This window comes from Chiroxiphia lanceolata, chromosome 25 (assembly GCF_009829145.1).
Source record: "Chiroxiphia lanceolata isolate bChiLan1 chromosome 25, bChiLan1.pri, whole genome shotgun sequence".
In the NCBI taxonomy this organism is placed as follows: domain Eukaryota; kingdom Metazoa; phylum Chordata; class Aves; order Passeriformes; family Pipridae; genus Chiroxiphia; species Chiroxiphia lanceolata.
In genome coordinates, this window is record NC_045661.1 from 183,329 (window position 1) to 206,852 (window position 23,524).

General features: G+C 56.7%; 1 protein-coding gene across 1 annotated transcript; it reads left to right on the forward strand.

Moving 5' to 3' along the window:
* Nucleotides 1-1,164: 1,164 nt before the first annotated feature.
* On the forward strand, nt 1,165-8,443 carry TULP1 (TUB like protein 1). Its single transcript, XM_032710759.1, has 14 exons — nt 1,165-1,211; nt 1,655-1,700; nt 3,181-3,295; nt 3,432-3,581; nt 4,170-4,304; nt 4,556-4,660; nt 4,769-4,903; nt 5,095-5,186; nt 5,433-5,609; nt 5,998-6,110; nt 6,586-6,694; nt 6,900-6,998; nt 7,286-7,457; nt 8,310-8,443. Exons 1-14 carry the CDS (start codon nt 1,165-1,167, stop codon nt 8,441-8,443), a joined length of 1,629 nt encoding a protein of 542 aa, XP_032566650.1.
* The last annotated feature ends 15,081 nt before the right edge of the window (nt 8,444-23,524 follow it).

A 23,524-nucleotide genomic window follows, 5' to 3' on the forward strand; every position in this document is an offset into this window, starting at 1 on the left:
TCTGCAAAACATTTTTTTCCTTTTTTTTTTTTTTTTCTTGCAGGCAGCCCAAGCCACATTTTCCATAGGAAACAATCTCTACCAAAAGAAACCCAACTCACTTTGCGGTTTCCGGGCTTGCTTCCCGTGTAAAGGAGATTTTGATGTATTTTAGCTTGATGTTTTTCTATCCCTTGGAAAAGAAATTAAACTTATGTGGGTGATGTGATGTGGTTTAGAGATTAAAGGGAAACCAGGAGGATATTGTACGGAGGCATCGGAAGTTTGCAGTGCTGGTGGGTCTCGGTGTGCGGTGCTCAAATGCCATCTAGTGGCACCGGGCACGGCGTGGCGGGGGTTTTGGGGTGACGGTGGTGGGCGGGGCAAGGCCAGGGGTCTGGTGGAGACACTTGGCTTGTCCGGCTTTGCAACCGAACAGCATCTGCGGGGGCCTTTGAGAGGGAATATTAAGAACAAAATATTAAGTGGCGTAATAACGAGGTGAGGTGTGAGCTGCAGGGCGTGAATCCCATCACCCAAAGAGACCTGGGGACATGGACAGGGGTCGAAGGAAAGTGGTGGTCCTTATGGAAACCCTTAGCGCTGCCTGGAGCCAGGGATATTGCCTACCCCTGCATGGGCTTTCCATGCACAACTCACACAAACCAGTCCAAATCCTGCTATTCTCTCACCAAGAAGACTTTTTGGGTGGGAAAAAGAAATAAAAGAATATCCAGGGAGGATAACCCTAAATACAGTCAGACAGCATTCCTCTGCCCACACCAGACTGGAGTGAGTGGCTCTGCTGTGTTGGGGACCCCACCCAGCAAGGGAGGAGCTGTGCACCCCCTACATTCCTGCAGAGCCCCCTTTTCCTGTAATTACCTCCCTGCCAGCTGCTCTCCCAGCAAGCCTGGCTGACAGCCCCTGAAATCCTATTAAGTGAGTTTCAGGAGAAATAAAGTTAATCATCTCCTTCACCTGCTCTTACTCCTCCTCCTTCTCCTCCTCCCACCACAAAGGCTTGTGGAGGTGGCTGAGCCAATGCTGTAAGAGCACTCAGACTATTGTAGCTGTGACTGACCCTATGGATCTGGTCCTGGGCTGGTAGGGGCTGCAGCATCAGAAGGTCAGCAACTGGTGCCAGGGAGGAGGGGAGGCAGTCGGGGCAGGACAGAGGAAGCGATGCCGTTGCAGACGGAGATCCTGCGTGAGGTCTGGGCTGCGGACAGGTGAGTGCCATGGGGAAGAATGTGACCTGTGGGGTGGATGATGTGCTGGCTGTCCCCACCAGACTCCCATCTCCTCCAGTGCCTTTTTCTCCTATTTTCAATTTAAATGCAATTTAATGAGCAGTTTTATCAGAGTCTTTTTGCTTCAGGGGTTGGTGTGATGATGCTCATTGACTTACAGAGAGGAAAAGCGTTTGTTAGAGGGGGATCCCCAAATTAACCTCCTTGCTGTCACCCTCGGCCAAGTCAGAGCCTGTCCTGTGCTCCCCGCTAGGAAGGATGATGTCAGACAAGCTTGACCCAATTGAGACAGGGGAAAATGCTTCTGGAGCCACATGAAAGGCTGACCTTTCCCCCTTCACCAAAAATTGGGGCAGTCTCATGCCCCCCAGGGTCTGTGGAGGTCTGAAAGCCCTCACCGCTTTGCTTTCTGTGCCCCACAGTCCCAGTGAGGAGCCAGGGAGCCCCCAGCAGCAGAAGCCCAAACAGGTGAGAAAAAAATCCTTCCCCTCCACCCTATGTGCTACCATTCCCTGCTGTGGGCTGTCCTCAAGGGCTGGAGTCATCAGAGACCCTGGAACCCCACACCAAGGCCAACTAGGGGCTGGATGGGCTCTCTATTGGGGTGCTGCAGCCTAGCAGGGCACGAGGTTTTTGGGAACCCTCTTCAGAGCAGGTGGGTAGAGAAAATCCCACAGCCCTCCCTTCTCCTTTGTGCATCCTTCTGAACCCCCTTTCCATCACTTTGAAGTACCCCATGTGGCGGTTTCCTAGTTCCTAGTTAACACTTTAATTAAGCCCCTCAGTTAAGCTGTCAGCTGTGACTCACTTTCCTCAGGCTGTGACCCTGAAAGCCAGACCCCCTTCTTGCATTTCGGCACAGCCCTCACGTACCACCCAACCTTGGAGGGGTCTCAGCAGCAATTTCATCCACCACCCAATTTAATCAGCACCCCCTCCTCAAAGGACTTCATTAAGTAACGAATGGCTGTCCTCCCTGCAGCTGCTTAAGGGATTAGGGGATGTGAAAGAGCTTTTCAGTGTGAGCTGCTGACATGGAAGAAAACAGCTGGTTCCCAGCTTCACTGTGCTTCCCAGCTCCCCCTCCCCAAATTTGCAGTACTGGGATCCTACTGGGATCTGTCTGGATCACACCTTTTGCAAAACACCTTCACCCACCACCCTGGAGCATCTGAGAGGAACACAATCCCTATAAGGGGAAAGATGCTCTCTTAGGTAGTGGAAGCTCTAGAACATCTGGATTTGCTTAGATCGCCTTCTGAAGGCCTTGAACTGATACCCACTCCCCAAATACCTCCTTTCCAGAGCCAAGTGCTGACCCACATGCTCCGTATTTGGTAAATCAGGGTTATTTATAGCCCCAGCTAACTGGGATTAGGTATACTGTGTCTAATCCTCCTGCTTCCTTGCTCCTGCTGACCTCCATCCCAGCAAGGCCCTGCAGCTCCTTTTGCGGGGGTGAGAGATGGAGGTGAGGAGCAAAGCTGTCTGCCCTTCCTCGTGTACCCTGTCCCAGCTCAGGTACCCAGAGTGCCCATCAGTGCCCAGAGTGGCTCTCAGCCAGGGTCCCTGTGGCACACTGTGGCTTGTTCCTCTATGCTGACACAGTCCATGGTGTCAGGGCAGTGCCAGCATCACTTGTCAACCCCTTGTCTCTGGGGCTGGCACATGGCTGCCTGTCCCAGGGTAGATGCTCTTCTGTCTGTCTGCTAACAGTCCTTTCTGTTTTCGTTCCTCTGCCTTCCCTGGGGGGTTGCCCCATGGTAAGTCACTCATTTGAAAGTGTGTGTCCGTACCCCACACCGGGTCCTTGCTTCCATGCTGGGCCAGGGAAAAGCACAGCTGTACTTCTGAAAGGGAGCTGGTGCTGTATGAGCAGGGGTTGCCTTGCAAAGAGAAAAGGGGTTTAAGGCCATCACCACCTCTGCAGCACCATCTGTGGGGGCAGAAGCTGAAGAAAAAGAGGCAGGAACCTGGGCTAGAGCCTGAGGCCAAGCCAAGGCGGCTGCGGGTGAAGAAGCCGGGCGAGGGGGCTGTCGAGGAGCCACATGCCCCAGCACAGGGTGAGCACAGATCACCACAGCTCCCAGAGAAATGGGGGGACATACTGCCCACCCCCCCCTCCTCCCTCCCAATCTGCAGTGGCCCCATCCTGCACCTGCCGTTCTCTCCATCACGGGCATCTCTTGAAATGTGCAGGGGTGAAGAAGCTGAGGAAGAAAAAGGAGGAGAAGGGAGAGGAAGAGAGCGACAAGGATGCCTATTCCAAATCCACCAGGGAGCCTCGGAAGAAAAAGGGAAATCCAACACCTCGCTCCCATGTGGCCAAGGGCCCCAAGAAGCAGCAAGGTGTGGGGACAGCACCCACCTCTCTGCAGGCACTCGCTCATGGCTCCTCATGTCCCCAGGCACCATGTCCCACCAGACCATTGGTGCTCCTGGTGTCTGCTGGGCCTCTGCACATCCCTGGCAGAGCTTTTTGGCCAAAACCCAGCTACAGACCTGGGAGGAATGGGAATGTGTCAGGGGACCTGCACTCATGGCCTCGGCTGGGGAGTTGGGACCGGGGGGAGGTGGGGGGTGACGCACTCCCTGGGATTGTGGCAGTTGGTGGCTAGCCAGTGCCATCAGGTCCGCAGCCACCTTCCTGCAGGAAGAGATTGGGTTTGGCCCCCTCCTCTGCACCGGGGCTGCAGCCGCGAGAGGGCGCTGGGACCGCGCCGGCACCGTCCGGCACCGTCCGCGTCCCACGCGCCGCTGGACACCGCGGACGGGACGGGACGGGACCCACAGCCCCGCACCCCGGCTGGGACAGGATGACTGTCCATTCCCGCCAGTGTTGTCGCAAGAGGATCCGTCCTCGCAAACCACGAGGCTGGGGGTCCCCCCTGCAAGAGGACATTGCGTTGCTGATGCCGTGGTGTCACCTCTGGGCAGAGCTGGCTGAGGACGAGGAGGATGAGGAAGAGGAAGAAGAGGTGGAGAATAAAGACCTGCCAAAAAAGCTCAAAAAGAAGCTTCCTAAAGACCCTCCCTCAGGAGAGAGCCGGGAGAAGAAGCTGAAGCCGAAGGGTGAGTGTCCAGGGGTAGGGATGGCCCAAGCCCGGCTCTGTCATCATGTGCATCTGTCCTTGCTGGGATGAGGGAACTGCCTGCATCCTGTTCCCATCACTGTCCCGGGAGGCTCAGGGTGCTGCGGAGCAATCGCCCCCTCTCCATTCAGTCTACCCCCAACCCAGCCCTTCCTGCTACCTCCACCCTGCTGCCTCCCTGTCCCCATCACTGCCTGTTCCAGCTGCTCCTCAGCTCCTCTGTCCCACCAGGAGACAAGAGTGACTCTGACAGCAAAGCCAAATCTACCAAAAGCACCAAGAAGGAGCAAATGTCCGTGTTTCAGGTGAAGAAGGAGAAGAAGAGCAAGAAGAAAGGTATAGGGTGAGCAGGAGGGGGAGGTATCCGGTCGTGCTGCCCCACAGCATCACCCTGAGCCAACAGCACCCGGTGTTGCATGACCGTTTCCCCCATGTCCCTCACAGTCACCACCAGCAGTGATGAGGAGGATGATTCCGACTCCAGCACCAAACCCATCAGGTCAGAGAAGAAGAAAAACCCGGCGTCCCTCTTCCAGACTGGTGGGGACCCCCCCAAGGAGAAAAAATCCAAAAAGAAAGGTGAGAGTCCAGCACCAGTGATGGAGGGTGGTATGTGCTGGAGGGGCTTCTGGGAGTGCAGGTGAGCTTGGTCGTGAAGGATGGGGGTTACAATTAATGGTGTTGGCATGTGTCTATGCCAAGCTTGATTTTGGGGCTCAGCAGAGTCAGGATCTTCCCCCTTCTGTGCCCCTGCCTGTTCCTGCCTGCAGTTCCTCCCAAAGGGGCTGAGAGTGAGGAGGAGATCCTGGAAACCCTGCAGAAAAACTCCAACAAGAAGGGGAAAGCAAAGAAATCAAAGAAGGTACAAAGGACCCCTCAGAGCCATGGGGGTCCCCTCGGGGTGTGGGAGGGAAGAGCAGCTCTTCCACCCAGGGTAAGTTGGGAGGCTGCAGCATGCCCCAGCAAGACCCACTGCAGCATCATCTCCAAAGCCATCAGTCGCAGGGCCACAGCCCAGGAGGGAATTGGAAGCAAGGAGCAATTAGCTGGGAAAGGAGGGGGGCTTTCAGTAGGTTTGACTTTGGGGTCACCTTCCCCTCTCATGAAGCAGCTGAAGGAGGAGAGGCCCCCATCTCCTGTCATTGAGGTGGACAACCTGGAGGAGTTTGTGCTGCAGCCGGCGCCGCAGGGGGTGACCATCAAGTGCCGGGTGACACGGGACAAGAAGGGGATGGACCGGGGGCTTTACCCCACCTATTACCTTCATTTGGATAATGACAAGAAGGTTAGTTAGGGTGAGGGCATGGAGGCTCGTGGGGCTCTGCGTCCATCCTGGGGAGCACTCCCAGGGTTCTGGGGGGGATGCTCACCTGTACCCCACTGTGGTGGTGGGTTCTGGATGGGGCTGCTTCCCTCTCCTGCAATTCCTCTTGGGAAATGTCCTATGTTGATGGTACCTGGGATGATGAGCTAGTGTCGGCTAGAGAGCCATGCTGATGCTGGGCTGGGCTCAGCCCCTCTCACCCTATGGCATAGCCAGTGTTTTGGGGATCATCTTCACTCCATGACTTGCTCAAGGTCATGGCAGTGACCTGTTGGAGGGTGAACCAGAGACAGCAGTGTCAATGGCAGTGACAGTGTCCGATCCTCACATGGTCCAACCACTCTACCAGGTGTTCCTCCTTGCCGGGAGGAAGCGTAAGAAGAGCAAAACCTCCAACTACCTCATCTCCATCGACCCCACTGACCTGTCACGAGGGGGAGAGAACTTCATCGGGAAGCTGAGGTAGGAGCAGAGGTGGCACCCCATTCCTGCAGCACCCTCTTCCCACCCGTGGATTACTGGTTGCTCCAAGCAATGGCTGGGTCAGACAGGAGGCTAAATTCAGCATTTCCCACTGCTGGGTCTGACCTGAGGAGTGGCAGGGGGCTGAGAGGGGAAAACAGGCTTGTCTGGTTCCTCCCAGCAGACAGGTCATGGCTAGAAAAGGTGCCCAGCAAGTCCCAGCCCACTGCATCACCAGGAGCCACACAGCAGTGCTGGGGGATCCCTGTAGTGGCAACACCCCGTAACACCCTGATTTAAGGGTGCCTTGAACCACAGCAAATGACTAAAGAGCGAGAAGGATGGCACTGGCTGGGGGCTGCATCAGGAGTTTGCAGCTAGACCAAAGCAAAGGCTGTGCCTGGAGAGGGTTCACAGGTGGGCTGTGGTGGACTCAGTGGCATCAGCCATGACCATCTCTCATCCTTGGCTGCAGATCCAACTTGATGGGTACGAGGTTCACAGTGTTCGACAATGGTGCAAACCCCGACAGAGCCAATGCTGACTGGTCCAATGTACGGCAGGAGCTTTCGGCCGTGGTCTATGTAAGCAGCAGCGTGGGAAGCCCCCCTGGACCTGCTGGGCAGGCAGTGAGGGGGTCCCAACATGCACCCCTTCACTGGGTGCTGCCCCAGGGGAGTTGCAGGGATGCAGGATGAGCTGGAGCCATCCCTGAGTCCTTGTTCAGCCCTCATCAGTGGCTGCAACCACTGGTGGTTGCTGGTTTTAGAGACATGGTTTTTCCTGCAGGAGACCAATGTTTTAGGCTTCAAAGGTCCCCGGAAGATGACAGTCATCATCCCTGGGATGAATGCTGACGGTGAGAGGGTGCCCATCCGTCCCCGAAACGTAAGTCAGGGGCCAGGCTGGGTGAAACTCCTTGGGGGCTGGGTTTGCTGGGGATCACCCTGGATTCTACCAGTTTGGAGCATGGAGAGGCTTTCAGATGTCCCTGAAATTCAAGGCACTTACCTGGGAGGTGGGAGACACAGTGTCTGTACTTTTTTCTCTGTGACATATCCCACTTCCATGTGGGTACTGCTACAGAGCATACCCCCCAGGCACACCACAGAGGGTGGCAGGCCTCTGGGGGAAGTCACCCTAACCTTGCTCTCCCTGCTCTTGCCCCTCCCCAGGATAATGACGGCCTCCTGATGCGATGGCAGAACAGAAACATGGATAATGTAATTGAGCTGCACAACAAGGCACCAGTGTGGAACGACGAGACCCAATCCTATGTCCTCAACTTCCACGGCCGGGTCACCCATGCCTCTGTCAAAAATTTCCAGATTGTTCATGGCAGTGACCGTAAGCTGGGAAGGGGGTAGGATGGGATGGGGGGATGGGGTGGGGAAGCACTGCCTCATAAACTGGCCCCAGCACCCCCTTATTTTGCCGAGGTTTAGTTTTTTCATGCTTTGGGGTCCTGCCTGCCTTTGCTGGAGCTGGGATGAAGCCGGACAGGGAGATTGGCATTGTGCAGAAGCTGCCCTCGGGCCCCAGCACTGGCAGAGGCAGCGTGCAGAGCTCCTGTTGCCACAGAGATTAGAGCAAGGACAGATTCTGTGGGGTGCTGAGCCCCCCATCACACTACAGCCACCCACTCAGCCCAGAACACCCCAGAGCTTTAGCTCCAGCATGCACCCCACATCGCCAGTGGGCTCAGCCCAAGCTGCACTGTACCTTGGGGACAGTCCGTCAGGGGTGGCAGCAGCTCTGTCTGGATGTGGCCACTTGTCACCTGTCTGGTACAGTCAGAAGCTCTCAGCCTCCAGGGTGTTGGGTTACTACACAGAAAGAAACCTCTTCAGGGCCCCTGGTTATTTTTACAGATTTCCTGTCACCCCCCCTCCGGTAGCAGCAGTCCCACAGTCAGGGGACGGGAGTGTGGTCCCTGTCCCTTGGGGGACTGTGACTCCCAGGGAGGGGGTGCTGAAGGGACTAGAGGGTGCCATGGTCCTTGTGCTGGACTGTGCAATGAGAAAATGATGCTTTTTGATAACACGTGCTGCAGTATGGTGCAGCCAGTGTGGGAGTCACAGGCAGAGCTTGGGGCTGGCGGGTGGGCAGCTTCTTTCAGACGCTGCTGCATGGGTGCCCTGGGAAAAGGCAGGATGGGTGCACAGGTGACATTCCAGTTGCTCGCCCTCTTTCCCACAGCCGACTACATCGTGATGCAGTTTGGGCGTGTGGCGGATGACGCCTTCACCATGGACTACAACTACCCTCTCTGTGCCGTGCAGGCCTTTGCCATCGCCCTCTCCAGCTTCGACGGGAAGCTGGCCTGCGAGTAGCGCCTGCACTGGGCCTGCTGGGACCACTGGGACCGCCTGCCGGTGCCCGGCGGATGCTCCTTCATCCCTGTCCTGTTCCATTCCCTGTGTTTCCACCTTCTGTCCGGTGCATGGTCGCAGTCACAGTTGCCCCTGGGGTGGTTCACAGAGCATGATGCTTGCCAAGCACCATGGGATGCTCATCCAACCGCAGCCACCCTCTCCGAGCAAATTCAGGACAGATCACTGGTCTGGGGTGATGGCAGAGTCAGGCCTGAGGTATATTTAGCAGATGAGGCTGACTGTGAGCCCTATCTCATCCCTTTGAGATGTTTCTTGGACTCGGATCCTGGAAACTCATCCCCCGTTTTTTTTCTTTTTTTTTTAGATTCTGATTTGTATTTTTATGCTCAGTCCCCCAGTGAGAGAGTGGTCTCCTTGCTCTGCGTTTTTTCATCCCTCTGTGAGTCTGCACGGAGCCCACATGCAGATGGGCTCTGCCCAAGCTTCCAGCTAGAGACCCCCATCCTGGCTCGATGCCCACTGGGCACAAAGCCCCTCTTTTGCCCCATTTTGTCCTGGTGTGAGTGGATGGCCAGTGCCCATGGTGTCTTTTCACCTACTGGGTCTCACGCCGCTGCCCAGAAACTGTTGGGGATTTGGGTCCTTGAGAAGTAGCCTGGCACTCAGAGCACTGACAACCTATGGGCGTGTGCTGAGGGATGGTGGTGCCAGTGGAGGAGGGCAGCAGCCACGTGAGGCAGAGCTGGCATTGCTGGCAGGGGTCCCAGCTGGGTCAGTTCTCCAGGAGGGACCTGGAAGAGAAAACTGAGGGTGCACCAGGAAGCAATGCAGTGACTCGTGAGGTGTGGTGTGGTGCTGAGTCACGCTCAGCACCCAGACAGGCCCTGCCAAACCCCCTGTGCCTCTACCACTCACTGCCCCTTCACTCTGCAACATCCCTCCAGACCCCACACATCCTGGGTGTCCCCACTGCTGCAACTGGCCCCACTGGTGCTCCCTGTTCACGGGGAGGTGGTGGCCAGAAGGTGCCACCCCCTGTCTCAGACTGGTGGGGTATCATGGGGAGCTGCAGGGAGACAGTGAAAAGGGGAGATGCTGGAGAGGGGTTAGCTCAGTGGGTGCAGATCAGCCCATGCTCCTACTGCAGCACAGTCCCACCTTTATGGAGTGAGGATTTGGCTTCAATGACAGTCCCAAATCTGATTAATTCAGTGATAAGAAATACAGAGATATGCCAAGGTCCCCTGAAACACTGTCCTCAAATCCCTGAGCTGTTTCTCTTACCTGCTCAGCTAATGCACTGACCCCAGGACAATTTGGGCTTCCTTTCCCAGGACACATATAGGTTGTTTCCCCATTCTGGAGGTGATCTGAATCCCTCAAGTTATTGCTGAGAGGTAGCTGGAGCAGTCGGGCTGAGGAGTAGTAGATGGATGAGACAGATGTAATTGTGCAAGAGGGATGCTCGTCCTCACTGGACAGTGTTGCAACACTGGCGTGGCCCGAACCTGTCTCTGCGTGGAGCTGAGGACAGATGACAGTGACAGTGGGACTACGAGCTGCTGCTGAACCACTGCCGAACATCTTGCTCCGGTAGCTTTGCAGATGAGAGTGAAAATTTTCTCACCAACTGCATGAATCCAGACTCCATCATTCATCAGCAGATGCTCATGGCAGGGGCAGAGGGAGGTGGACAGCTTGGGGACAACAGGCTGGCATGGGACATTGTCTATTACCCGTGCAGCGAGATCAGAGACTGTCTTGTGAGCTAAAGGGAAAACCAGTCACAGCAGTTGGTGTGCCCCTCACGAGGGGCAGCACCCCTCGTGAGGTACAGCCAGCAAATGTGGGGAAAGCAAGAGCTTTCTGCCCAAATCCAGCCAGGAACTCAACATCTGTTTGAAACTGGGACAAGCCCAGCTGATGGTTGAGCTAACACTTGTCCTTGTTTCCTCCAGTGGAAGCAGAAAAGAAGCAGCAGGGTGAGAGACAGGGGTTTGGGCTCCCCAAGTTCTGGCTGGAGCACAAGCTGCTGTTATCCCAGCCGTTCCCCAGGACGATTCTCCCTCCCCTCACCCAAGAAGTCTCTGTTTTGCTGGCTGTTGCTTGCAAACCCCTCAGGTTTCCTGGCCTGTAGCCTAAGCAGAGCAAAATATCTGCCTTGGGTGTCCCATCCCAATGTCACCCCATCTCAGAGCCGTCACTGCATCAGTCGCCCACCCCAAATCCCTTAGACAAACCCTCTAATGCAAACCAACTGCGGCACAAGAAACAAATGAAAACAATTTAAGAGGGCGATGGATATTCGGGCCCTTTGTTTGCGCTGGCTGTTAACACCAGAGGAGAGGAGGGATGGAAGCAGTTGAAATCTGTATCTACTTTGGCCGGCGGAAAGTGTGACGGATGCGCCAGAAGACCAATGGCTGAGGATGCTGGGGTGTGCGTGGGTGTGAAAGGAATGCTCGCTGCAAGAAAAGAGGAAAAAAAAAGAGAAGAAAGAGCCTTATCAATGGTGTTTGAGCCCAAAGTGTGTGTCTTCCTTGGAGAAAGGGTTTTCTCAATCCCCAGGGATGATATTTTCCCTGCATGAGACTTTGAGGCTTCTGAAGCTTCATTTTAGGGTGCTGGTGTTAGGCTGGTGCTACAGGGATGGCCAGAGGCAACTGTCGTCAGCTCCTCAAGGGAACCTCCTGGGAAATGCATTTTATTTTTGCAGAGATGCTTATAAGGCAAAGGCAAGGAAAAAAAATAAGGCTCTACTTTGATGCTGAGCACGTGTCCCTGTCAGGACCGGTGTTGCTGTGGTGCCACCACCTCTCTCAGGTAGTGGTTGCTGGCATCCCCATCCCATGCTCATGAGTGGAAATATGCTGGTCTAGAGCTGATCAGGAAGATGGATCTGGGAGGTTCTTCTCCAGTCGCTTGCTACTCCCTCTTCCTCAGACCGCTGGGGCTCAGTGGGCTCCATACACCCAGCTCTGAGTAAAGGCTTAGCCCCTGCACTCTTTGGGGGGCTGACAGATATTTTCCAGAAGGCAAATGCCCCATAGGGCAGGCAGCTGAAAAGGGAAAGGGTTGGTGCATTCCCAGAGAGTGCAGGAGGGCCAGCACTGGGAAACTCCCCGTCCAGCAGTGGAAGGGCTGGAGCTGTTTGGTCCCCAGCAAGCTGCCTAGCAAAGAACAGCGTCTCAGCCCTGGGGGCTCTCTCTCCAGCTTTGAAGTGGTGATACATTAATTAATTAAAGAAGTGATTGTGACGAGATGTTTTTCTTTTCTCTTCCCTTTCCCTCCCCTTGTATTTATTTTGGTGACTTTTTTTAGAGGGAAAGGCAAGGTAAGCTGGGCTGTGGCTTTGCAGGATAGGCTCCTTCTTAGTGCAGCAAGCAACAGGCAGCAATGGGAAAGCTAATATTTTTCAACTGCTTTTTAAAAGGAGTCATTTTTTAATTAGTGAATCCATTCTGGAGAAGTGTTGGAGTTTTACAATGTTGTAGCTGTTCTTGGTGTCTTGCCTAGACTTGGATGTTCTGGCCATAAGAAAATATTATTTATGGCATTGCAGCTTGCAGCTCTTTTATATTATAATTTGGGAAAGGAAGTTGCTTGTTCCCACCAGTGGACAAAAAAATAGCAGAAACAAGGATTATGGACTTCTGAAGCAGAGAAAAAAAATTAAAAGGCAGAACAGAAACAAACCACTGAGCTGGGCTCAAATCATTGCACTCCAGAACAAGCTCATCCCAGCACCGCTAGCAGTTGCATTGGATGCTGAAGCGAGACCCCTGCCTGCTCAGCAGGCCCAGAGCAGCAGCGACCCCCTTGGTACTCCCCTGCACAGCATTACATGTGTTCCTAAACATTTGCAGATCAGGCTTTTATTCATGGGCTAATGCACACTTGTTTGCTCATGCCTTACTCAGCCTAAACTACCATTGAACTCAATTAAGGCTGTCATCTCCAGGAGCACTCAATGTCATTTTTGCCCAAGTAAGGGATGAGTAACGAGGCTCTGAACAGTCCTTGGAGAATAGCAGCCATTTTGTTACAGTTTTTAGTCCAGATTTCTTACAAGTTAACACCAGGCCAAGGGTGGAAGAATGCGATATGGCTTTATGAATCACACACAATTGCTGAATGTGCTGGATGCTTCAGAGCCTGTCACTTCATGGGCTGAAGAGTTGGCTTGTCCCAAAATGCTTGAATACAACCAAGCTCATCACAAAAATTAGAAAAATATGTTTCTATAAGGGATGGGATGCAAAGAGGATCCCATCCCCAAGCAAGGTAATGGGAGGATTCCTCTCTGTGGGTTTTGAGTACCATGGCACAGGTCTGTGCTGCACATCTTCATCTGGCAGGACCAGACGTTTTGCCCCTATTGGGGCTGTGGCTCCCGGCAGTGGGGCTGGGTCGTGGCCAGGGACTCATATGCCATCAGCCAGATGTGGCTTAGCACATTGCTATCCATCAGCTCGCTCAGAGGAAATGACCACGGCTTGGCTCCTGGATGAGTTCCCTTGGGAACTCATTACAACAGTGTGGGCTGAGATCCCAATCCTGGGCACCATGGGGTGGGTGTCTGGGAGAGATGGGGAATCTGCAGTCTGGTGGGATGCAGGGGACTGAGTATATGTGAGGTTAAGGAGAGGGATGAAGGTCTTGGGAGGGTGTTGAAGATGTGAGATGGGAATAAGGAAGAGGATGACGATGTGCAGCAGGGCACTAGAGTGTGCAAAGGACAATGAAGATGTGCAGAAGGGGATGAAGGTGAGCACAGGGATGAAGGTAAGTGCAGGGGTGAAGGTGAGTGCAGGGGGGCACGGATATGCAGAGCGGCATGAAGGTGAGCACAGAAGTGTGAAGGTGTTCACGGGGAGCCCTGGCCGGCTGGGGACGGGACGGGACAGCAGTACCCTCATGCCCCCGAGGCCGCATCCCGCGGCCGCATCCCGAGGCTGCCGGACGGAGAAGGAGGAAGAGGAGAAGGATAGTGAGGAAGGTTCGTAGAGGGCGCTCCTAGAGACCGGGCTGAGCCGAGCTCCAGGGCTGCCCTTTCCCAAAAAAACTCCCTGCAGAGGGGAAGTCCCGCGTCCTCGCTGCCCCGACGGGGAGGTCGGGAGAGTCGGCCGGCAGGAAGAGCCGAGAGGAGGAAGAGGAGGAGGAGGAGAAGGAGGAAAAGAAGGAGCAGGAGGAGCAGGAGGAGGAGGAGGAGGAGGAGGAGGAGGAGAGCAAGGGGGGAGGAGGAGGCCCGGCCCGGCCCCGCCGCCTCCTGATTGACTCCCAACTTTCTGCTCCTCCCTCGCATAAACTTTCCCGTCCCTGCGCCTGGCTCCGTGCGCGGACCCGGGAGCCCGCCGCGCTCCCCGCATTCCTGTCGCCCTCTCCGGCCAGGCCCCGGCCCCGGCCCCGGTCCCGGCCTCGGTCCCGGTCCGGCCCCGGCCCCTATCCCGGCATCCGCGGCCGGCCCAGCCCTCCGAAGCACGGAGCAGGTAAGCGCTCGCCGGGAAGAGACTCCCAACCCCCCTTCCTCCGCCTCCTCCTCCTCCAGCCCCTCCTTCCTCCCGGCCCGCAGACCTCCGCCTGCATCTGGACCCGGCGGATGGCGGGGGTCGGTGGGGTCGCGCCAGCTCAGTACCTCCTCCCGGGGCTCCCCCCGACGCCCCCCCGATGGGGTATGTGCGTGTGGGGGGCACAGCCGAGGTGTTTCCACTCTCACCATCGGGTCCCCAGGCTCCCGCCCCGTCGGGGTTGCGCTGCCCCCGCACCGGTCCCCCGCCGAGTCCCCCTGCTGCGGCTCATCCCTGGGGTTACAAAGGGGCCTTGTGCCCGTACGTCGGGAGCGTGCGGGGCGGGCACCGGGCGTTAAGGACGGCGAGAGCCTGTCCCAGCTGAAGCTCCCCGGGAACCGGCGCGGAAGGGTCCCCGGTGAGGTGTGGGGTCACACGTGTGTCATGCTACATGTGTGTCACGCGCATGTAGGGGATGACCATACACTGTATGCTAAACACTTTGTGCCTCGTCATAGGGGTGCATTGCTAACAAGGCAGCAATTAGATGTATAATTTTCAGCAGTGTGTCATCTTTATTATTATTATTATTATTATTATTATTATTATTTTATTTTTACACCCTCCTTGGGCTTGGGGTTGTTTTTTTCCCCTTAACCCCCTTGGAAGGAAAATAAGGCCAAGCCCTTGCAGTGCCACCCACCTCCGCCCCCTGAAACTGCTCAGGCCCTATACAATGTGTTTGGGTTCTAACGGCTGAGAAAAAAAGCAGAATTTGGGAAGAAACCAGCTGGAAATAGTACCGGCGGCCCTGGTGGGGCAGCGGGAATCCTGAGCCTCTCACTGCTGTTGGGTGGTTGGCATGGGGTGGCAGAGGAAAAAGTGAGGGCAGAGCTTTTGGGGGTTTTTGGTGCTTTGCAGGGAGCCCAGGACAAGCCGGGCTGGGCAACCGTCCCATCAGCAAAGCGATAATCTCCCGTGTCAGGCACACCAGAGTATTTTGGGCTCCGGCATCCTCTCTCCCCTCCTATCGCTTTACCCCGCGCGGGTACGTGCGTGTCGTGAGTCAGGGCATTGGCACAGCCTGGCCACCCCGGGGGGCCCTGCCAGTGAGGCTGCCAACTTCCCCCCACAGTACTGAAGTGCTCATAATGATGGGTGGAGAAGTGGAGTTTATGAGGCTGGTGACCCCCTCCCCATGCACCCAGCTGCCCTGGGGTCTCCATGGCCCCACAGCCCTTTCCCACACCCCGGCTGGGTCATTTTCCCCAGGAATGGAAGGAAGAGGGTCCCCAAAGTGGGCAAGGATTGAGGACTCACCAACGTCACACAACAGGGAAGGCAGGAGAGAAATGGGAGGGAGCTTGGACCCCTGCTGACAGGGCAAGTGATGGTCACTGTGGCAGTGCCCCAGCACTTCCCCACCAGACTGGACAGGCACAAGTGTCCTGTTGGGAGAAGGCACTGGAATTGGCCCGGTTTGGGTGTGCAAGGCCAACATTCCCATGGGAAGGGACTGCAGATGGCTGTGGGGTGGGCAGCTTCCCCTCCCAGCTGGGTGATGCAGGGGAATTCCTGTCCCCCGGGACCTCAGGCACCCAGCTACCTCCCCAGAGTGGGCATGCAGCTGGCACTGCACTGGCTTTTCTAACAGAAATAACCCTTTGAAAGCAGTGGGCTCCAGATGCCTTGGGTAAATGGCACCCAGGTATTTCAAGGACCCTTGTCCTGACGGGGGGGACTGCAACATTGGGGCGCAACTCAGAGTGGGGGGATGCTTCAATGGGGGCATTTTGGACAGCATAACCCTCCAGCAGTCATCCCACGTCTAACATCCCTTTCCCGCAAAGCAGAACCCTCCAGCCTCCAGGTCCACCAGTAAAAGGGACTTGTATCCATTTGCCGTGACATATGGTCGCTATTTATCGTGATATCAGAAACAGCATCTCCTTTTAATCACCATTTAATCCCCATCTTGCCACCACCAAATGGGTTAGGAGGCGAGTCCTGGTGGCCCTGGCACTGTGCTGAAGGAAGGAGCCTTTTCCTGGTGGTGTGTGAGCAGGTCATGGCACTGAGGAGGTGGGGATGGCAGTGGTAATCAGCTATAATTAAGGTATTAAAAAGCAAGTAACTGCGCAGCTCCTGTCAAACACGCAGAGGGCACGAGGCTGGTGGCAGGTGAGCTCAGTGGTGGGACTGGTGGAGGCATGCAGCAGCCAGAAAGGTCATAAATGGGCAATTTTGGGCTGTTTGTTGGGAAAAAAATGTGTTTTCCTGCATTAGTACCTCTTCTTCTGTCCATGGGAGTGGAGAATGGAGAGGAAGAGAGGAGAAGGGGCTGCAAAGCCCTAACCAAGGGTGCTGCTGGGACTTAAAGGGCAAGAGCCATCCTGGGGCTCTTTGTGGGGTTGGCATTCCTCCATCCCTCAATGAACGGGTTGGATGCTGTCCAAAAACTGTACCATCTGTGGGAGCTTCCCTCTCTTATTAGATCCCTGATGGCAATTGCAAGGGGCTGGCGAGACTGCCACAGTGTTTACATCGCCTTGAGCACTGTTGATGGATGGGATATAACCAACTACCTTTGATTTTGGGAGCTTCCATCCATGGGGGATTTGCTGGATGGCCAGGCCATGCTCTCAGCTTCTTAGCTGTTTGTCCAAGGTGTTATCTGGGGTCGAGGCTGGGCCATGAGCCACGGCGGCCGAGCCCAGGCACCTGCGTGTTGTGGTTGGGGCAGGCACCTGAAGCGCATGGGTGTTTGCTATTGCCACCATCACGTGGCAACTTATGAAATGTTTTTTTGGAGGGAGGGAGGGAAGGTAATGATGGGTTGAGCCGATGGAGCCATGCCCTGCACCAGCCTGCAGTGGGCATGCTGCAGGAGCAGCCCCCCTCTGCGATAATGCACGTCCAGATCCTGCTGCGGGTCCAGACATGCTGTTACAGCTCCCAGCACTTTGGTTTTCCCCGCCTGTGAAATGGGAGCGAGGGGCCCCAGCAAAACCTCCTCGTGGTGCCGGTGGGCCGCTCACCTGCCCATGGTGGTGGGGAGCAGGGGGTCACGCAATGCTGGCTGCTGTTTCAGGCTCCCCATGCATCTCATTGTGGAGTTTCCTGATGAGCACACGTGGAGCCCTTTGGAGGTGACAGGCCATGAACCCCACAGTCTTGTTCCTGGGGTTGGAAGCTGGTGGCCTGGTGGTAACAGTGTTCATGTAGGGCTCTGCAGCCAACAGGATCCTCTCGGCAAAGGGTTTGGAGGAACACTGATTTTACAAAGCATGTCCGATCCCGGCGGTGCAAATTCCAATGGAGCATGTCCCCCCACCTGGTCCCAAAGAGATGCAATGCTCCAGTGTTCCCAGTGTCCCCCATTATGTGCCATGAGACAGCAGCAGCACCAGAACTGAGTGTGCCCACTGCTGCAACCTTCCAGATGGGCATTGGGTGTGTCACGAGCTCTGCTAGGTCTCAGCTGGTTAAAGCTGACCCAGGAGCTCACCTTCAACCATCCTCCCGCGAGCCAGAGGCACGGAAGTGACTGCAGCGAGCTTCAGGGCTGCGCTTCTCCCCGGGAGAAGTAACGCTGGGAAGTGCTGCCTCACGGGTGGCAGGTGAGGTGCAAGTGCTGGAAAAGGCTGATTGATTCCCTTCCCCCTTGCTGTGTGGGGATCAGTGCAGACCCAGAGTGTGTGCTGGCAGAGCTCCCCTGGCTGCAGGGGGTGGCTGGTAAGGGGACAGCAGAGCTAAAACTGATTTTAGGAGGTGGGCAGAGCCTCACAGGAAGCAGCCGGCTGGAGGGAGGTGTTGCGCCACAGTGGCCCACAAGCATCAGTGGCCCACCAGCATCGAGAATGAGCACTGGGGGTCCCTAGGTCTGAAGGTGCTGCTGTGGGCTGGGAAGTAGGTCCTGTGTTGGCAGCCCAGTTTTTTGCTGTGAGGAAGAGACATGCCACTGCTGATGCCCTGGCTGCTGGAGGGGTGATGGGTCTGGGGACACACACAGGGGCAAAGCCCCAGATATCTGGACTCAGGTTTGCATCACGCAGAAGGTGGGTGAGCCCCATGCTGCTCCATGCCTCAGTTGCACCGTGACTGTCTCGCCAGCGCTCCCCCGGTGGAGTGCGATGAAGGCAGGAAGGCTGGCCGGGCTCAGGGATCCTCGCCTGGGAGCGCCAAGCCTTATTATTTCTCCACAACTGTCTCCTCCTCGCTCCTCGTAAAATTAAATCCAGCTGTTCACAATAGCCACTAACTTCTCTCCGGAAGATGTTCAAAGTTTACAGACGCGGAGTGGCGCGGGTGCGTGGAGGATGGGCTGCCGTTCCCATGCCAGCTCTTTGCTGCCCGCCCTTCCCCCAGAGGCAGCCAGCCCCTACCTCCCCCCCACCAGCTTAGGCAGTTTTGGTTTAGGAAGAAGCACACCCGCCTGCAGGCATGTGAGCCCCCGACCCAAGTGAGCGTCAGGTTTTTATTAGCAAGAAGATCTGAGTGCTTCACAGTCTAGGAGCAAAGGTCTGGTCCAAGACTCTGCTTTTCCATGCCCAGATTTGTGCCTGCGTGCTTGGTGAATAAGTTGGGCAGGGTCCTCCCTTGGTGCTTGCCAGCACCTGTGCCCAGCTATGGCATGAGTTTGAGCTCCAGCTCTCATGTGAGGTGGCTGCTGTGCCCTGCTTGCAGCCTTGCCTGGGTGGCATCACAGAGCGGAGGGTCAGGGTCCAGCTCCGATGTTTGGATGTTAGTGTGCAGGGTAGGGGGCTAGCACACTGTGCCAGGCTCTCTGGCGCTCTTGGGCCATCCTCCTTGCTGGAGCTCCTTCTTTTACCAGGAATACTGCCTTCATGTATTTTTAGCAACTTTCCTTCCTGAGAATTCCAGAGCAATTTTTCAATCTGCAGGAACAGGGATCACTGTGCCCATTTCCAGCTCTCGGCTCAGGCAGCGGTGAGAGGTTCTGGGAGAAGGCGATTCACTGCCACAAGCTCCTGACATGCTCCTGGCATGCACAAGGATTTGCTCGCTGGGACTGTCTGGGGTGGTGGCAGTAAAATGGTGCTAAACCAAAATATACCTCTCTGAGAAAAAGTGACCAATGGAGTTTGTGCCAGGCAGCATGTACCTGCTATCGCAGCTCCTGCAGGACCTCAGCTTGGCACTGCCTCAAGATTCTGAACTCGTTGCAAGAGGGCAGGGAAGTGTGCCCCCTCACACGGGTGACAGTGGCCAGGTGACAGTTCCATGTCACATTCTGTCCCAGACTCTGGCAGCCAGGGGCATCTCCATGTCTCAGCTGGGACGGTAATACCTGACAGCCCCCCTGCCCGGTGTCTCAGGTGCCGATCCCCCCCAGGCAGTTCTTGCACCCTCTAGCCCACAGGATTTCTCCTGGTTGGAAGCTGGGAGTGTGACAGTTGGTGCTAACCCTGGGCTCTGGCGGGTGCTGCAGCGCAGGCAGTGGGTGCAGCTGCTGCCCAGGCAGGGTTGGGTTTCGCGGGGGTGGAGGCAGCCGGGGGCGCGTGTGAAATTCATTTCAACCTTCCTCCTCCTCCTCCTCCTCCTCCTTGCCTGGCAGCCGGTGTCCCCTGGAAGACGTTTTCCCTGGCCCTGCTGCAATGGCAAAAAATGGTGTCAGCAGTACTTGGAGCTCCTCTGTGGAGGCATTTCTCCTCTCAGGAGCAAATCTGAGGGCTGCTGGGGTCCCTGAAATGCCTGGCTGGCCCAGATGGTGGGACACCATCCCACTGCAGGCACAGGACTGCCTGGCCCAGGCTCCCCCAGTGCTCCCCTGACAGCAGTGCCCCTTAGCTTCCCCTTAGGACAAGCTGGGAGTCCCTGACGACTCAAGACTTGTGGGCTCATCTACAGGAGATGTTCAGTGGGAGACATTCTGGAATGGACACATTTTGGCACAGAAGCAAAGCAAATTCAACGGTCCCCAGGGAGTGCTGTGTCCAGCACTGGCTGTGCCATGGGCCACTAGCACTGGGGGTGTTGCAGGACGGCATGGCAGTGGCCCATCCCTGGCAGGCGACTCCAACCCTGTTGTTTCCATCCAGCTAGTTTCATAACACAGAGAGCAATTAATGCTGTAAAAGCTTTCTATTTATGCGCTGCTGGGTGAAACGCCCCGTCCTGGCTGGGCAGGGCAATGTAATTGGGCCAGGGAGGCATGCTGGGTTACAGTGTCCGTCTGTCCTCTGCCCTCAGGTCTTGAGCCTGGAGGCTTGAGCAAAACCGGCTCAGGTCCTCCAGAAGCCGAAACCCAGCTCTGCTGCCCTGCCAGGGCTGGGGAAAGAGGAGGGGATGGAGGGGTTGGTTTGAATGCCCGTGGTTCTGCTATTAGGAGGGAGCTGTGCCCTGGGTTTGCCCCATCCCCTCCCTCCTTCCTGACAAAATATTTTGGGGCAAATCACTCACATTTCCTCTTTGTTCGTCCACAGCCCTTTGGGATGAGGGGTCTGACCATCTCTCAGCCATGTGCCACTGAGTGAGGACCAGCCACATCCCTGCCAGGTCAAGGCTCAGGGCTTTGCTGGGATCTGGGGAGCAGCAGGGGTCCAGCTGGAGCTGGGGACCATGTGCCCAGGCAGCCCTGGCAGTTCTTCAGACCCTAGTGGGATGCTGCCACATGGCCTCCTGCAGTTTTCTCGCTCCGATTGCTTCCTGAGCTGCCCGCCAAGCCGGAAGGGACAGGAAGCAATAGAGAGGAGGAAATTAGTTGGGCTGTCTCACGGGGAGCCAGCCTAGTGCATGGGGAGCTTTGCCACTGCCTGGGTCCCCAGACTGTGCCAGGGGACCCTTTTGGGAAAACGTGGCTGGTCCTCCCGCCCTGGCAGAGAGGTGCAAACCTGGATGGGAGAAAGCAGAGTGGCCGCCCTTCTCTCCCAGGTCCAGGGAATCCCTCAGCACAGCGAGAGCTGTTTGGAAGAGGAGCATGATATAAACAAGCCTCCTTCCCCCACCCTCCCTGCCGTGCCACATCTTGCTCAGCTACTGCCACCCGCATTGATGAGTTCTGATTGTCCCTGGGACAGCCTCATGCCAACCAGGATGGAGTCCCTGTGGGAATGGGGTAGCGTCTGGGGCAGGATATGGGGCAGGGTGTTCTCAAAGGGTCCCTGGGCAAGATGCTAGGGATACGGGACTCCTGCAAAGAGCAAGAGAAGTGATGTAGGGTCATACTCAGCAGAACCAAGAGCATTCGGCTCTGTGCACTCACTGGGGTTGTCAGCAGACAGAGCAACATCTTCCTGGTGTGCTGTGGTCTTGCTGGTGTCCCCCAGGAGCTCCACAGCTTTTGGGTTTCTTTCAAGGGGCTCTGCAGAGCTGATGGCTGTGTGATGGTGTGGGCAGCATTCCCTCCGGCCGTGTCACCAGGTGAGCAGAGGCAGCATCATGGACATTGCCTCCGGCCAGTGCTCCCCTGCCTGAAATGAGAGGCACAGTAATGAAAGCCTCTGCCTGCCTACAAATCAATGCCTGGAGTCAGGGCCCCGGCTGTGCTCTCGCTGAGCCCCAATGTGCCAGGGCATGTGGGCAGGAGCTGGGGTGCCTGGGAGTCTCGGCTTTGGAGTTTGCTCAACTGGGGTCTTGTAAAGCCATCTCTGGATGGGGGCTGCACCCTCAGCACCAGGGAGGACGGGGGCTTCTCTCCCCCTCACCCCTGGGGTGGGTGTGCCACTGGTCATGGTGACAGTGCAGTGGTGATGGTGGCCTCACTCATTCCCCCTGCAGGGCTGGCACTGGAAGCGCTGTACTGGTGCGAGGCTGAGCACTGCTCTGTGCCATGCCCGCCTGGGCTTGTCATGAGCTTTTGTCCTTTTTCTATGGGGTCTGGGTGCAGGGGAGAGGGAGAAGGACTGGATCACCCTGGGCCCCCTGCATGTGGAGGCAGGACAGAACCGGGATGCTGCTGGCCCCCCACCCTGCCTTTGCAGGGTTCTTTGCTTCTGCAGTGACCCCAACACCTTTTTCTCCCAGGGTCTTTTTCTCCCAGTGTCCCCCTCCGTGGGCTGGGGGAGCCCCAGATAAGAAGGGGACTCTGGGGCTGCTGTACCCCACATGTTATCCCTCCAGATAGTGCCAGCAGTCCCCCTTCTTGTGCAGCAAATGCTGATTATCGTGTCCTGCATCCCAGGCGCTTTGAGGGGATGCTGTGACAATAGCCACCCCTACCCCCCGTCCCAGTTTAACCAGGACAGAAGGGTTTGGAGCAGTGTGAAGGCTGCTTGGGCTGTGCCTCGTGGCTACACCAGATGGGATAGTGCTTTTGGGGCTGACCATGCTGGGATAGAGGAATATGCTGTCCACTCAGCTCGGTGGCACGGGATAGGGATGGAGACAGGGTGCACAGAGGCTTTGTGGGGGTGACAGGCACCTCTGCCTATGTCATAATGTCCCTGTGCCCCCAGCCCCAAGTGCTCTGCTCCATCCCACCCCACACACCCTTGACCTGATCTCTATCACAGCTGGTTGTGCTGGTCCCAGCAGCACCTTGCTCCTGGCCTTGACACCTGTGCCCGTCCCCCGCGGGGCACCCACCACGTGTCTCTGACCACAGCTGGTCGCCTCTGAAGTATTTCCTTCCCCCCACCCACCAGATAACACTTATCTCCCTAGGACCCCTCCCTCTTTGGAACTTTCTTTGCCTTTGCAGAGCTTAAAGAGGCTTCTTGTTGCTTTAGCAGGGTCTCCCACCCAAGCAGCTCTCCCAACAGGGCAGCTGCCTGCAGCCCTGCTGCCTGCTCAGGCCCCAGGTCTCCCTCACGTCCCCCGCAGTGGTGCTGGGGCCGAGCTCTGTGAGCTCGTGGGAACACCATCCGTCTCCTGGCGCAGCTTTGTCCTCGCAGGGAGATAAGGGCTGCCCTGGAGGCATCCTCCCCTGCCTGCTGCGGGCACTCGTCCTGCGTCCGCTGGGGGACCTCACAAGGGTGCAGCCCCCTCCATCACCCTCTAAAGCCGTGGGCTAGAGTGTGTCCCCCCACAAAGGCAGGATGCAGAGGGGCAAGTGAGCTGGATGTGGGGACGCCCTCCTGGTATGGGTGCGTGAGCATCCCCAGAGGGGGTAAGCACCGCTCCGCGGATCAGTGGTCCTGGGATCCGATCCAAAGCCTGCAGAGATGCCTGTGCTGTGGGAGGGGTCTTCCCGCCCTTGTCCCTGGGGAGCAGCCGGGAGGCAGGAGCAGGTGACGTGTTTTCCGGCAGGTCCGGTCCCCTCCCTGCCCGGAGCAGGTCTGGCCGCGGTCTCTCCACAGGCCGTCCAGCCCTGCCGGTTCCCTAATTGCTGCTGTTGGTGTTTTGTAAGGGGCAGGGTGGAGCGGCACTCGGCCGTGCCTTGCGTCAGCGCGGTGCATGCACCCTCCCTCCAGGAAATCCAATGTCTTGGCCTGGCCAAGAGCAGGTTCGGTGGAGGAGGAGGAGAAGGAGGAGGAGAAGGAGGAGGAGCTGCTTCCTCGCACCTTGGTCGGGGCCCCAGCATCACCCTCCCTCCTCTCCCAGATTCCCTGAAAAGGCTGGACTGGGATTTCCCTGCTGCGGGGGGGTAGTGGGGTGGGAGGGGGCTGGG

Coding starts and splice junctions, on each gene's coding strand:
- TULP1 (XM_032710759.1), top strand. CDS start 1,165: ATGCCGTTGCAGACGGAGATCCTGCGTGAGGTCTGGGCTGCGGACAG. Junction 4,904..5,094: donor GAAAAAATCCAAAAAGAAAG/GTGAGAGTCCAG, acceptor TCCTGCCTGCAG/TTCCTCCCAAAGGGGCTGAG. Junction 5,610..5,997: donor ATTTGGATAATGACAAGAAG/GTTAGTTAGGGT, acceptor CCACTCTACCAG/GTGTTCCTCCTTGCCGGGAG.